At 62.6% G+C, this 16,207-nt stretch overlaps 1 protein-coding gene and 1 long non-coding RNA gene across 4 annotated transcripts in view; one reads left to right on the top strand and one right to left on the bottom strand.

Annotated features, from left to right (window-relative positions):
• Positions 1 to 1,285: 1,285 nt before the first annotated feature.
• LOC140391846 (uncharacterized) lies at positions 1,286 to 4,785 on the bottom strand. The gene is made up of 2 exons (XR_011935197.1): positions 4,469 to 4,785; positions 1,286 to 1,899 (listed from the first exon to the last, which is right to left on the bottom strand). It is a non-coding gene; the product is annotated as an uncharacterized lncRNA (long non-coding RNA).
• The window catches only part of LOC140391845 (radixin), a 111,662-nt gene continuing 99,380 nt past the window's right edge, over positions 3,926 to 16,207 (top strand). The window contains exons 1-2 of one of the 3 annotated variants that reach the window (XM_072476800.1): positions 3,926 to 4,254; positions 5,726 to 5,793. In XM_072476800.1, the coding sequence (XP_072332901.1) occupies positions 5,782 to 5,793 (12 nt within the window). In that variant the 5' untranslated portion in view covers positions 3,926 to 4,254; positions 5,726 to 5,781. Of the gene's footprint in view, positions 4,255 to 5,469; positions 5,565 to 5,725; positions 5,794 to 16,207 lie in introns of those variants that run through there. The other 2 variants (XM_072476801.1, XM_072476802.1) reach the window with 2 other exon arrangements.

Genomic DNA, 16,207 nt, shown 5'->3' with positions numbered 1-16,207 from the left:
TTTGCTGTCTCCGGGTCCTATCCTAGGCCCTTTCATTCACCGTAGATGGTTTGTTTGGTGTTTGTCTTATTCTAATGGCTTGGTGATGGACCCTCTGGCCCCGTATTGGTCTCTCCCTTGGCTTCCTTTTGGCGCCTTTCCTTGGGTCTCTCCCCCCTGTTACATTCCCATTTTTGTTCTTTATCCTTGGAAAATAGGTGACAGGTTTAGATAAAGGATCTGGATCGGCGAAGGGCCTGTTCCTGTGCTGTAATTTTCTTTGTTCTTTGTATTCCTGTCTGCTTTCTGTGGCCCTGGTGGCTCCCGTGCCCCCCCCCCCCACTTCAAACAGGTCCTGGAATAGGCTGATGAATGGTCCCCACATTTAGTGGAAGCCATCTTCCGACCCTCGGATGGTGTACTTGATCTTCTCCAGATGGAGAAATTCCGATAGGTCTGCCAGCTAGTCTGCAGCTGTGGGTGGTGCTGCTGATCGCCAGTTGAGCAGGATTCTCCGGCGGACGATTAGGGAAGCAAAGGCAAGGGCGTCGGCCCTCTTCTCCATACGAAGTTCTGGCTGGTCCGATACTCCGAAGACTGCCACTCTCGGGCACGGCTCCACCCTCACCCCTACAATCTTGGACATTGCCTTGAAGAAGGCTGTCCAGAACCCGACAAGTCTGGGGCAGGCCCAGAACATGTGGGTGTAGTTGGCTGGGCCTCCCTGGCACCGTTCACATTTGTCCTCCCCCTCCAGGAAGAACCTGCTCATTCAGGTTCTTGTCAGGGTGCTCTGTGCACCACTTTGAGCTGCATGAGGACTAGCCTAACGCAGGAGGAAGTGGAGTGGCTCTGTTCAGTGCTTCGCTCCAGAGTGCCCACCTTACGACTGTCCCTAACTCTTCCTCCCATTTCTTCCTTGTTCCTTCCAGTGGGGAATGTGTCCTTTCTAAGAGTCATCCGTATATGTCCTGTGACCCATCAGGGGCGGAGCATCGGGGAGGACCTTCAGGTAACGGCCTGAGGCTGTCCCAACGGAGTTCGGCCTACTCCCCGATGACGCCGTTTTGTATGGGGCACCGCCCCCGATTCGGTCATACCCTGCCTGGTGCCTCTCTGGAACTGGAAGTATTCACAGCAGGAGAAGTTGGACTTCAATGTTAAATCAGGTGGGAAAACAAAAGTAGAAAGAGAAAGAAATATTGGATTAGGGGAAAGAGAAAAGAGACACAGGAAAAATAAATAATTAAAACAAAGTTCTATTTTAAATTTTGTGAAATAACCAGCAACAATTAAAACCATGAAAGAAAAAGCTCGAAACTGGTAATTTTTAATGTCAGAGAGGTTGGCTAACAGTAATTAATATTTATGACATAGTTGAAAGGGTACTTAGACTGAAATAGACAAGATTGAACTTTCTGGGGAAAATTTAGTGCATGCATCCTGTGCAAATACAGCAGCTTCACATCGTTCATTGCATTCCAATGCTGAGAGACTCTGCAAGCTGCCATTTCATTTAATGAATGTTCACTGATGCTCAGCCTTGGTCCAAACATGGACAAGAGCTGAACTCAAGAGGTGGGGTGAGAGTGAGTGCACTTGACATCATGGCAGCATTTGACTTGTGTGGGCCATCAAGGCATCTTCAGAAAACTAAAATTGTAATTGGTGAAAACTCTCCAATGCCTGATCTCATACCTAGATCAAAGGAAGATGGAAATGGTCGTTGGAAGTCAATAATCTCTGTCCCAGGACATTACTGCAGGAGTTCCTCAGGGTAGTGGCCTATGCCAAATCATCTTCAGTTGTTTCATCAATGACCTTCCCTCCATCGTAATGTTAGAAGTGGTGATGTTCACAAATGGTTGTACAATGTTCAGTACCATTCACAACTCCTCGGGTCCTGAGGTCCATGTCCATCTGCAAGAAGAGTTGGACAATATTCAGACTTTGGTTGATAAGTGGTAAGTGATGTTTGTGCCAAACAAGTGCCAGGCAATGACCATCTCCAAAAAGAGACAATCCAACCTTCTCTTATTTACATTCAATGACATTACAATTGCTGAATCCCTCACTATCAACATCCTGTGGGTTACCATTGACCAGAAACGGAACTGCTGGTCCATCCATATATAAATACTGTGGTTACTAGAGCAGGTCAGAAGCTTGGGATTCTGTAGTGAATAACCCGCCTCCTCACTATCCAAATCTTATCCACCAACTGCAAGGCACAAGTGTGATGAATACTCTCCACTTATCTGGATGACCTTGACACAATCCAGGACAAAACAGCCCACTTGATTGTCACCCCATCCACCACCTTCAATAGTCATTCCCTCCATCACCAACTCACAGTGGTTGCAATGTGTACCATCTACAAGAGACACTGCAGCAACTCACCAAGTCTCCTATGATAGCACCTAACAAATCCACAACCTCTAAAACCTAGAAGGACAAGGGCAGCCAGATGCATGGTAACACCACCACCTGCAAGTTCCTCTCCAGGCCACACACCATCTTGACTGGGAACTGTATCGCTGTTCCTTCACTGTTGCTGGGTCAAAATCCTGAAGCTCCCTTCTGAACAGCACAATAGCTGTACATACACCCCATGGATTGCAGCAGTTCAAGAGGCAGCTCTCTATCCCATTCTCAAGGATAATTAGGGATGGCAATGAGAGTTTGGCTGATGATCGATCAATGAGAGTTTGGCTCAAGATGGATTGGAACTTTATGGGAAAAACAAAATGTTAGGTAAAGCTTTGTGTGAAGAAATGTCAAGACAGGCTGTCACAGGCTTCTGATAGCAAGCTGAGAAATGTCAAGACAGGCTTTCAAAGGCTTCTGATAACAAGGTTGTTTTAGTACCAGACAATTTGCAGACGGCCTTGGGAAGGGTTGCGCTAGGCTTGAAAATAATCATAAATTAGTTAAAAGGCACAGATTGAATGTGAGGGAGCTGCCCTCAGAAATGAGCCAGAAACTGTATAAGAACTGCTGTTAGATGTATTGGCTTTGACTTGCTGGTGTAACTCTCAAGAGATACAGTGGTTTTAGCCCTGGCCAAGAAATAAACATGTTAAAGTAACAAGGTGTTCGACTGATCATTTCATCCGGACTGGCTGCAAAAGAATCCTCAGCAACAAATACTGGCCTAGTCAGCGATGCCCATATCCTTTGGTAGAATAAAAAATGGAGGAGGAACACATGGCATACAGCAACTTTTGGAATCAGCCGCACGTCTACACTTGTCAGAAGTTGTAGCATTTGCGCATAAAGAGTGAGCTTCATTAACCTTGTTGTTATTTTGACAGTAAGGTATGGACCAATCATTAATTATGACATGAGTAGGCAGAGCAGCCTATGGTGCACCTTCCTGATGCTGTTTCGGAAACAATGCATGGTACAGCCAACTTGAAATGAGTCAGAGCAGGTTTAGGGAATCAATTTTCTAATTAAGTTTTTAAAAATTAAAATGTAACCTCATGAGGAATTTAGTTACATTGAATTACATTGTTTGAGGAGGTAATTAAAAGAAAGTTCTATCAGTTATATCATTGGAAAACATATACCTCGAGTGTATGTACATAATATTTGGAGGGGAAAATACAGAATATATTTAACTTGAGGATCTTAACTCATGAATGCCTTATGGAATTCGCATACCTCAAGTTAACGAACGCCTTTACATATTTTAGAAAAACGGTGGCGATTATGTAATTTGCAAATTCCCTGTCAAAATGAATCATTTAAGGTGTAATTCCCGCTAGTAGGCTATTTGCTTTCTCAAACTGGTGGGAGATGAGGTACAGTTTTAACACCCAGATCGTATTAAGTAGTGATTATCCGTACTGAGTAATTAAAAAAATGTCAATGTGTGTCTTTCCCCTGAAGTTGGAATAGTTTATTGCATCTCCGCAGATGCAGCAGTGAGCTGCTGCCGGAGAGCGGCTGGCAGTGTGGTGTGAGCAAGCGGGGTCATTGGCACGGCGTTCATTGTCCCGGGCAGCACCCTGGGGCAGCTGGGCCGTTCCTGCACCGTCTCAGTTTGCAGAGAGAAGCAGAGTGCGGGGGGCACAGGCAGCGCCATGTAGATGACGGCGGCACTGAGATGTGTCAGTGGGGACCACGCCTTGCTCTCACTGGCGGCCATGTTGCAATCTCACTGCTGAAAACTGCTCCGCTTCATCATCAACAGCAGAGAAATTCGAGAAGGACAATTTGTTTGGGAGTCTTTCTCACGTGACCTTTAAAGAGGTCTGTTTTTACATTCAGGTAAATTGTTTTTTTTTGTGTGTGCCTTACGATGACTGTAAAGCCTGTACTGGTGTGTGAGGATTTCCCTTCATTTGCTAATGCTCCCTCTCTCTCTCTATGTGGCTATCTTGTTGTCAGCTAGGCCTAAAGGAACATTAAAGGCCAGGGCTATTCCCGCTACATTCCTCCACTAAAATAAAACTTCTTCAAATGAATGTGAAAAAAACCCTACCTGCATCGATCAGGGGCAGTGCGGTGAATAATTGCATTCGCGACGAACGCTATTTAGTTGCGAATAGTCAAGCATTGGATAAGTAACGTCGCGCGTTTTTCTCTCTCAGTATTGAGACAGTAAGCAAACCGATCGAGCAAGACTTTAACTGCAACAGTTGAGTGGCCAGATAAGTTTATCATAACAAAGATTCAAATATTGGAATTTGGTTTGAATGTATGGATCGTGTCTTGGGTGTCTCGCCATCTTTCCTGCAGCTATACGTTCAAAACACCGTTATTACCCTCTCTTGCGAAACGTTTTAAAGCAACCCCGCCACAGCTGTGAACACAGACTGTGTTTGTGAGCAGTGAAAAAGTCGTGTTATCCGCCAGGTGTTTGTCCTTGTGAAAAATGTGTTTCCAACAAAGTGGAAACGTAAAGCTAATTTAATCTTTTCGAATAAATATGCGTTTTAAAGATGAGCAACACCAAAGTTGTAATAATCCGGGGAACGTGAGGTTTTATTGAGTAGGTGTGCTAAATGCACACTGCGCCAACAATTCAATCATTGTCCCCTTTGCAGTTTGCGTTGTTGCCGCTACTGAAAACAAGGTGCTTTTAAAAAAAAACCACTTTATTTTCCAATATGTCTCTTTAATCGTTCTCCTCTGTATTCAGGTAAAATGTGTTCTTTCAATTTATTTTCCTCCGCGGTTTTTCTTCTCTTCCCAAACCATCCCCATCGAGCAACAACTGTCTGGAGGCGCCAAACAGTCCAAACCACTAACTTCTGCTCATTGCTCTGATAATCAAACTCGTTTAACGCATTGAATGCCGCAAATCCCGCCTTCCAGTCGCGCAGATTGGCCCAATGGAACCGTTAAGTGGCACCAATATCTTTGGGCCAACCACCGCTGCGGCTTCAGCGGCGGCTGTTACTGTCAATCACAGCCCAGATACCTGAACAGCTGCAGACCCGGCCGCTCACTCAGCGCACCCTCACTGGCTGTCCCTGCCGTCAATCAGATGTCCTTGGCCTGGCGGCTTCCGAATGTGTTGAGGCTGTCGATCACTTGGTAAATAGGAAAGGGTGTGCAGTTCCTTGCGTGCAGAGGTGGGTTGCTGGATAGCTTTATGTGGGGGAAATATTGAACGCATTGGGAGCTGATGCAATTGATAACCTGTTGCGTTTAAAAGATGGAATGTAATTAGCAACGCGCGGACCTGATACTTTATTTGTAACTCTCTAGCCCTTCTGTACTTCATTCTTCACAGAAAACAGAGCGGCTGGACCCAATTGTGTTGGTGTGCTGTTAACCAGGATAGACAAAATGCCGAAGCCGGTAAGTAAATCATGTCTTCTTTGATCATTTTTACATTGAATTTGTGTAACGTCTCTGTGCTTTTTGTCTGAAGTTTGTGATTGAAATAAATAAATCCGTCATGTATTGTCGTTTAGAATAGTTTGCGTGGCAGGGATACTGTGTATTGTATTGAAGTCTGCATTTTGTCGGGAGTGATTACATTATTTTCCTCCTTTCCCCAGCCCATTGTAAGTATTTTTTTCCTGACCTAAATGAGCTTAGGAGATCGACACACCGCATTTGCACCATTGTTCTATTAACTGATGTACATCTGCAGTATATCTGGAGTTATTGATAACTGGCATTGATCAGTGAAGCAGACCTCTCCACACCTCCAGGTGCACAAAATATTAACAGCAAACAAATCATAACTCCTGAAGAGATTTGTGGTGAAAGTCGGGTTGTAGTTGTTGGCCTTTTTAAGGGTAATTCCATCAATCTGAAACACTAATTTTGTTTTTCTCTTCGGATGCTGCCTAACCTGAGTGTCAGCATGATCTGTTTTCATTACAACTTAAAGGCAATCAGGCTTGGGCCACGACTGCTAGCTTACCTGTGATACCTTTTAACCTGATGACTGTGATGACTTTGATGATGACTTTTAAAAAGTTAAATATAAAGCATGATTTAATGCCCAAACTGTTTAGGGCACGTAGAGAGGGGTGTTTCTTGATGCCTGCAGCACCAAGAATGATGGAACTCTTTTGCCTTAGAAAGCCCCACCAAGGTTGCACTTGAGGCCATTTTTAAATGCCACGTCGAATTGTTGTTGTTGCTGCACCCCCCCCCCACCCCCACCCATCCCCACCCATCCCCCCCCCACCCCCACCCATCCCCCCCCCCATCCCCCCCCACACCCCCCCCCATCCCCCCCACACCCCCACGCATCTCCCCCCCACCCACCCATCCCCCACCCCCCCCACCCACCCATCTCCCCCCCCCCCCACCCACCCATCTCCCCTCCCCCCCCACCCACCCATCTCCCCTCCCCCCCACCCACCCATCTCCCCCTCCCCCCCCACCCACCCATCTCCCCTCCCCCCCCACCCACCCATCTCCCCTCCCCCCCCCCCACCCACCCATCCCCTCCACCCCCCCACCCATCTCCCCCCCCCCCCCCACCCACTCCCCCCCCACCCACCCATCTCCCTCCACCCCCCACCACCCATCTCCCCTCCACCCCCCCCCCACCCATCTCCCTCCACCCCCCCCACCCATCTCCCCTCCACCCCCCCACCCACCCATCTCCCCTCCACCCCCCCCCCACCCACCCACCTCCCCTCCACCCCCCCCACCCACCCACCTCCCCTCCACCCCCCCCCCACCCACCCACCTCCCCTCCACCCCCCCCCCACCCACCCACCCATCTCCCCTCCACCCCCCCCCCACCCACCCATCTCCCCTCCACCCCCCCCACCCCCCCATCTCTCCCCATCTCCCCCCCACCCCCCCATCTCCCCTCCACCCCCCCCACCCACCCACCCATCTCCCCTCCACCCCCCCCCACCCACCCATCTCCCCTCCACCCCCCCCACCCCTCCACCCCACCCACCCACCCATCTCCCCTCCACCCCCCCCACCCACCCACCCATCTCCCCTCCACCCCACCCACCCACCCATCTCCCCTCCACCCCCCCCACCCACCCATCTCCCCTCCACCCCCCCCACCCACCCACCCACCCATCTCCCCTCCACCCCCCCACCCACCCATCTCCCCTCCACCCCCCCACCCACCCACCCACCCATCTCCCCTCCACCCCCCCACCCACCCATCTCCCCTCCACCCCCCCACCCACCCACCCACCCATCTCCCCCCCCACCCCCCCACCCCCCCCACCCCCCCCACCCCCCCACCCCCCCACCCCCCCACCCCCCCACCCCCCCACCCCCCCCCCCCCACCCACCCACCCATCCACCCCCCCACCCACCCACCCACCCACCCATCTCCCCTCCACCCCCCCACCCACCCACCCACCCATCTCCCCTCCACCCACCCACCCACCCATCTCCCCTCCACCCACCCACCCACCCATCTCCCCTCCACCCCCCCACCCACCCACCCACCCATCTCCCCTCCACCCCCCCACCCACCCACCCACCCATCTCCCCTCCACCCCCCCCACCCACCCACCCACCCACCCACCCATCTCCCCTCCACCCACCCATCTCCCCTCCACCCCCCCACCCACCCACCCACCCATCTCCCCTCCACCCCCCCCACCCACCCACCCACCCATCTCCCCTCCACCCCCCCCACCCACCCACCCATCTCCCCTCCACCCCCCCCACCCACCCACCCACCCATCTCCCCTCCACCCACCCACCCACCCACCCACCCATCTCCCCTCCACCCACCCACCCACCCACCCACCCACCCATCTCCCCTCCACCCACCCACCCACCCACCCACCTCCCTCCATCTCCCCTCCACCCACCCACCCACCCACCTCCCCTCCATCTCCCCTCCACCCACCCACCCACCCACCTCCCCTCCACCCCCCCACCCACCCATCCACCCATCTCCCCTCCACCCCCCCACCCACCCACCCACCCATCTCCCCTCCACCCCCCCACCCACCCACCCACCCATCTCCCCTCCACCCCCCCACCCACCCACCCACCCTCTCCCCCTCCACCCCCCCCACCCACCCACCCACCCACCCATCTCCCCCCCACCCCCCCACCCACCCACCCACCCACCCATCTCCCCCCCACCCCCCCCCACCCACCCACCCACCCATCTCCCCTCCACCCCCCCACCCACCCACCCACCCATCTCCCCTCCACCCCCCCACCCACCCACCCACCCATCTCCCCTCCACCCCCCCACCCACCCACCCACCCATCTCCCCTCCACCCCCCCACCCACCCACCCACCCATCTCCCCCTCCACCCCCCCACCCACCCACCCACCCATCTCCCCTCCACCCCCCCACCCACCCACCCACCCATCTCCCCTCCACCCCCCCACCCACCCACCCACCCATCTCCCCTCCACCCCCCCACCCACCCACCCACCCATCTCCCCTCCACCCCCCCACCCACCCACCCACCCATCTCCCCTCCACCCCCCCACCCACCCACCCACCCATCTCCCCTCCACCCCCCCACCCACCCACCCACCCATCTCCCCTCCACCCCCCCACCCACCCACCCACCCATCTCCCCTCCACCCCCCCCACCCACCCACCCACCCATCTCCCCTCCACCCCCCCCACCCACCCACCCACCCATCTCCCCTCCACCCCCCCACCCACCCACCCACCCACCCACCCATCTCCCCTCCACCCCCCCACCCCCCCCACCCACCCACCCACCCATCTCCCCCCCCACCCCCCCACCCCCCCACCCACCCACCCACCCATCTCCCCTCCACCCCCCCACCCCCCCCACCCACCCACCCACCCATCTCCCCTCCACCCCCCCACCCACCCACCCACCCATCTCCCCTCCACCCCCCCACCCCCCCCACCCACCCATCTCCCCTCCACCCCCCCACCCCCCCCACCCACCCATCTCCCCTCCACCCCCCCACCCCCCCCACCCACCCATCTCCCCTCCACCCCCCCACCCCCCCACCCACCCATCTCCCCTCCACCCCCCCCACCCACCCACCCACCCATCTCCCCTCCACCCCCCCCACCCACCCACCCACCCCATCTCCCCTCCACCCCCCCACCCACCCACCCACCCATCTCCCCTCCACCCCCCCACCCACCCACCCACCCATCTCCCCTCACCCCCCCCACCCACCCACCCCACCCATCTCCCCTCCACCCCCCCACCCACCCACCCACCCATCTCCCCTCCACCCCCCCACCCACTCTCCCCTCCACCCCCCCCACCCACCCACCCACCCATCTCCCCTCCACCCCCCCCACCCACCCACCCACCCATCTCCCCTCCACCCCCCCACCCACCCACCCACCCATCTCCCCTCCACCCCCCCACCCACCCACCCACCCATCTCCCCTCCACCCCCCCACCCACCCACCCACCCATCTCCCCTCCACCCCCCCACCCACCCCACCCACCCATCTCCCCTCCACCCCCCCCACCCACCCACCCACCCATCTCCCCTCCACCCCCCCCACCCACCCACCCACCCATCTCCCCTCCACCCCCCCACCCACCCACCCACCCATCTCCCCTCCACCCCCCCATCTCCCCTCCACCCCCCCACCCACCCACCCACCCATCTCCCCTCCACCCCCCCACCCACCCACCCACCCATCTCCCCTCCACCCCCCCACCCACCCACCCACCCATCTCCCCTCCACCCCCCACCCACCCACCCACCCACCTCCCCTCCACCCCCCCACCCACCCACCCACCCACCTCCCCTCCACCCCCCCCACCCCCCCACCCACCCACCCACCCCATCTCCCCTCCACCCCCCCACCCCCCCACCCACCCACCCACCCATCTCCCCTCCACCCCCCCACCCCACCCCATCTCCCCTCCACCCCCCCACCCACCCATCTCCCCTCCACCCCCCCACCCACCCATCTCCCCTCCACCCCCCCACCCACCCATCTCCCCTCCACCCCCCCACCCACCCATCTCCCCTCCACCCCCCCACCCCCCCACCCACCCACCCACCCATCTCCCCTCCACCCCCCCACCCCCCCACCCCACCCATCTCCCCTCCACCCCCCCACCCACCCACCCACCCATCTCCCCTCCACCCCCCCACCCACCCACCCACCCATCTCCCCTCCACCCCCCCACCCACCCACCCCACCCATCTCCCCTCCACCCCCCACCCACCCACTCCCCCATCTCCCCTCCACCCCCCCACCCACCCACCCATCTCCCCTCCACCCCCCCCCCTCCACCCCCCCATCTCCCCTCCACCCCCCCATCTCCCCTCCACCCCCCCATCTCCCCTCCACCCCCCCATCTCCCCTCCACCCCCCCATCTCCCCTCCACCCCCCCATCTCCCCTCCACCCCCCCATCTCCCCTCCACCCCCCCATCTCCCCTCCACCCCCCCATCTCCCCTCCACCCCCCCATCTCCCCTCCACCCCCCCATCTCCCCTCCACCCCCCCATCTCCCCTCCACCCCCCCCATCTCCCCTCCACCCCCCCATCTCCCCTCCACCCCCCCATCTCCCCTCCACCCCCCCATCTCCCCTCCACCCCCCCATCTCCCCTCCACCCCCCCATCTCCCCTCCACCCCCCCATCTCCCCTCCACCCCCCCATCTCCCCTCCACCCCCCCATCTCCCCTCCACCCCCCCATCTCCCCTCCACCCCCCCATCTCCCCTCCACCCCCCCCATCTCCCCTCCACCCCCCCATCTCCCCTCCACCCCCCCATCTCCCCTCCACCCCCCCATCTCCCCTCCACCCCCCCATCTCCCCTCCACCCCCCCATCTCCCCTCCACCCCCCCATCTCCCCTCCACCCCCCCATCTCCCCTCCACCCCCCCATCTCCCCTCCACCCCCCCCATCTCCCCTCCACCCCCCCATCTCCCCTCCACCCCCCCATCTCCCCTCCACCCCCCCATCTCCACCCACCCACCCATCTCCCCCCCCCCACCCATCTCCCCCCCCCACCCATCTCCCCTCCACCCACCCATCTCCCCTCCACCCCCCCATCTCCCCTCCACCCCCCCATCTCCACCCACCCACCCATCTCCCCCCCCCCACCCATCTCCCCCCCCCCACCCATCTCCCCCCCCCCACCCATCTCCCCTCCACCCCCCCCATCTCCCCTCCACCCCCCCATCTCCCCTCCACCCCCCCATCTCCCCTCCACCCCCCCCATCTCCCCTCCACCCCCCCATCTCCCCTCCACCCCCCCCATCTCCCCTCCACCCCCCCCCATCTCCCCTCCACCCCCCCATCTCCCCTCCACCCCCCCATCTCCCCTCCACCCCCCCATCTCCCCTCCACCCCCCCATCTCCCCACCACCCCCCCATCTCCCCTCCACCCCCCCATCTCCCCTCCACCCCCCCATCTCCCCTCCACCCCCCCATCTCCCCTCCACCCCCCCATCTCCCCTCCACCCCCCCATCTCCCCTCCCACCCCCCCATCTCCCCTCCACCCCCCCATCTCCCCTCCACCCCCCCATCTCCCCTCCACCCCCCCATCTCCCCTCCACCCCCCCACTCCCCTCCACCCCCCCCATCTCCCCTCCACCCCCCCATCTCCCCTCCACCCCCCCCCATCTCCCCTCCACCCCCCCCATCTCCCCTCCACCCCCCCATCTCCCCTCCACCCCCCCATCTCCCCTCCACCCCCCCATCTCCCCTCCACCCCCCCATCTCCCCTCCACCCCCCCCATCTCCCCTCCACCCCCCCATCTCCCCTCCACCCCCCCATCTCCCCTCCACCCCCCCATCTCCCCCTCCACCCCCCCATCTCCCCCTCCACCCCCCCATCTCCCCTCCACCCCCCCATCTCCCCTCCACCCCCCCATCTCCCCTCCACCCCCCCATCTCCCCTCCACCCCCCCATCTCCCCTCCACCCCCCCATCTCCCCTCCACCCCCCCATCTCCCCTCCACCCCCCCATCTCCCCTCCACCCCCCCCATCTCCCCTCCACCCCCCCATCTCCCCTCCACCCCCCCATCTCCCTCCACCCCCCCATCTCCCCTCCACCCCCCCATCTCCCCTCCACCCCCCCATCTCCCCTCCACCCCCCCCATCTCCCCTCCACCCCCCCATCTCCCCTCCACCCCCCCATCTCCCCTCCACCCCCCCATCTCCCCTCCACCCCCCCCATCTCCCCTCCACCCCCCCCATCTCCCCCTCCACCCCCCCATCTCCCCTCCACCCCCCCATCTCCCCCCCCCTCCACCCCCCCATCTCCCCTCCACCCCCCCATCTCCCCTCCACCCCCCCCATCTCCCCCTCCACCCCCCCATCTCCCCTCCACCCCCCCATCTCCCCTCCACCCCCCCATCTCCCCTCCACCCCCCCATCTCCCCTCCACCCCCCCCATCTCCCCTCCACCCCCCCATCTCCCCTCCACCCCCCCATCTCCCCTCCACCCCCCCATCTCCCCTCCACCCCCCCATCTCCCCTCCACCCCCCCATCTCCCCTCCACCCCCCCATCTCCCCTCCACCCCCCCATCTCCCCTCCACCCCCCCATCTCCCTCCACCCCCCCATCTCCCCTCCACCCCCCCATCTCCCCTCCACCCCCCCATCTCCCCTCCACCCCCCCATCTCCCCTCCACCCCCCCATCTCCCCTCCACCCCCCCATCTCCCCTCCACCCCCCCATCTCCCCTCCACCCCCCCATCTGCCCTCCACCCCCCCATCTGCCCTCCACCCCCCCATCTGCCCCCTCCACCCCCCCATCTGCCCTCCACCCCCCCATCTCCCCTCCACCCCCCCATCTCCCCTCCACCCCCCCATCTCCCCTCCACCCCCCCATCTCCCCTCCACCCCCCCATCTCCCCTCCACCCCCCCATCTCCCCTCCACCCCCCCATCTCCCCTCCACCCCCCCATCTCCCCTCCACCCCCCCATCTCCCCTCCACCCCCCCATCTCCCCTCCACCCCCCCATCTCCCCTCCACCCCCCCATCTCCCCTCCACCCCCCCATCTCCCCTCCACCCCCCCATCTCCCCTCCACCCCCCCATCTCCCCCCACCCCCCCATCTCCCCCCCCCACCCATCTCCCCCCCCCCCACCCATCTCCCCCCCACCCACCCATCTCCCCCCCCCACCCACCCATCCCCCCCCCACCCACCCATCCCCCCCCCACCCACCCATCTCTCCACCCCCCCACCCATCTCCCCTCCCCCCCCACCCACCCATCTCCCCTCCCCCCCACCCACCCATCTCCCCTCCCTCCCCCCCCCACCCATCTCCCCTCCCTCCCCCCCCCACCCATCTCCCCTCCCCTCCCCCCCACCCACCCATCTCCCCTCCCCTCTCCCCCCCCACCCACCCATCTCCCCTCCCCTCCCCCCCCACCCACCCATCTCCCCTCCCTCCCCCCCCCACCCACCCATCTCCCCTCCACCCCCCCACCCACCCATCTCCCCTCCACCCCCCCACCCACCCATCTCCCCTCCACCCCCCCCACCCACCCATCTCCCCTCCACCCCCCCCCACCCACCCATCTCCCCTCCACCCCCCCCACCCACCCATCTCCCCTCCACCCCCCCCACCCCCCCATCTCCCCCCATCTCCCCCCCACCCCCCCATCTCCCCCCCACCCCCCCATCTCCCCCCCACCCCCCCATCTCCCCCCCCACCCCCCCATCTCCCCCCCACCCACCCATCTCCCCCTCCACCCCCCCCCACCCACCCATCTCCCCTCCACCCCCCCTCCCCTCCACCCCCCCACCCACCCACCCATCTCCCCTCCACCCACCCATCTCCCCTCCACCCCCCCACCCACCCACCCATCTCCCCTCCACCCCCCCACCCACCCACCCATCTCCCCTCCACCCCCCCACCCACCCACCCATCTCCCCTCCACCCCCCCCACCCACCCACCCATCTCCCCCCCCACCCACCCATCTCCCCCCCCACCCACCCATCTCCCCCCCCACCCACCCATCTCCCCCCCCACCCACCCATTCTCCCCCCCCACCCACCCATCTCCCCCCCACCCACCCATCTCCCCCCCCACCCACCCATCTCCCCCCCCACCCACCCATCTCCCCCCCCACCCACCCATCTCCCCCCCCACCCACCCATCTCCCCACCCACCCACCCATCATCTCCCCACCCACCCACCCATCTCCCCACCCACCCACCCATCTCCCCACCCCCCCACCCACCCCCCCCACCCACCCACCCATCTCCCCACCCACCCATCTCCCCACCCACCCATCTCCCCCACCCACCCATCTCCCCACCCACCCATCTCCCCACCCACCCATCTCCCCACCCACCCATCTCCCCACCCACCCCATCTCCCCACCCACCCATCTCCCCACCCCCCCATCTCCCCACCCCCCCATCTCCCCACCCCCCCACCCCCCCATCTCCCCACCCCCCCACCCCCCCATCTCCCCACCCCCCCATCTCCCCACCCCCCCATCTCCCCACCCCCCCATCTCCCCCACCCCCCCATCTCCCCACCCCCCCATCTCCCCACCCCCCCATCTCCCCACCCCCCCATCTCCCCCACCCCCCCATCTCCCCACCCCCCCATCTCCCCACCCCCCCATCTCCCCACCCCCCCATCTCCCCACCCCCCCATCTCCCCACCCCCCCCATCTCCCCACCCCCCCCATCTCCCCACCCCCCCATCTCCCCACCCCCCCATCTCCCCACCCCCCCATCTCCCCACCCCCCCATCTCCCCACCCCCCCCCATCTCCCCACCCCCCCATCTCCCCACCCCCCATCTCCCCACCCCCCCATCTCCCCACCCCCCCATCTCCCCACCCCCCCATCTCCCCACCCCCCCATCTCCCCACCCCCCCCATCTCCCCACCCCCCCATCTCCCCACCCCCCCATCTCCCCACCCCCCCCATCTCCCCACCCCCCCATCTCCCCACCCCCCCATCTCCCCACCCCCCCATCTCCCCACCCCCCCCATCTCCCCACCCCCCCATCTCCCCACCCCCCCATCTCCCCACCCCCCCATCTCCCCACCCCCCCATCTCCCCACCCCCCCATCTCCCCCCACCCCCCCCCATCTCCCCACCCCCCCATCTCCCCACCCCCCCATCTCCCCACCCCCCCATCTCCCCCACCCCCCCATCTCCCCACCCCCCCATCTCCCCACCCCCCCATCTCCCCACCCCCCCATCTCCCCCACCCCCCCATCTCCCCACCCCCCCATCTCCCCACCCCCCCCATCTCCCCACCCCCCCCATCTCCCCACCCCCCCCATCTCCCCACCCCCCCATCTCCCCACCCCCCCATCTCCCCACCCCCCCATCTCCCCACCCCCCCATCTCCCCACCCCCCCATCTCCCCACCCCCCCATCTCCCCACCCCCCCATCTCCCCACCCCCCCATCTCCCCACCCCCCCATCTCCCCACCCCCCCATCTCCCCACCCCCCCATCCCCCACCCCCCCATCTCCCCACCCCCCCATCTCCCCACCCCCCCATCTCCCCACCCCCCCATCTCCCCACCCCCCCATCTCCCCACCCCCCCATCTCCCCACCCCCCATCTCCCCACCCCCCCATCTCCCCACCCCCCCATCTCCCCACCCCCCCATCTCCCCACCCCCCCATCTCCCCACCCCCCCATCTCCCACCCCCCCATCTCCCCACCCCCCCATCTCCCCACCCCCCATCTCCCCACCCCCCCATCTCCCACCCCCCATCTCCCCACCCCCCCATCTCCCCACCCCCCATCTCCCCACCCCCCCATCTCCCCCCACCCCCCCATCTCCCCACCCCCCCATCTCCCCACCCCCCCATCTCCCCACCCCCCCCATCTCCCACTCCCCCATTCTCC

Source organism: Scyliorhinus torazame, chromosome 15 (genome assembly GCF_047496885.1).
Source record: "Scyliorhinus torazame isolate Kashiwa2021f chromosome 15, sScyTor2.1, whole genome shotgun sequence".
Classification (NCBI taxonomy): Eukaryota; Metazoa; Chordata; class Chondrichthyes; order Carcharhiniformes; family Scyliorhinidae; genus Scyliorhinus; species Scyliorhinus torazame.
This window is presented reverse-complemented; position numbering and strand designations above follow the sequence as displayed.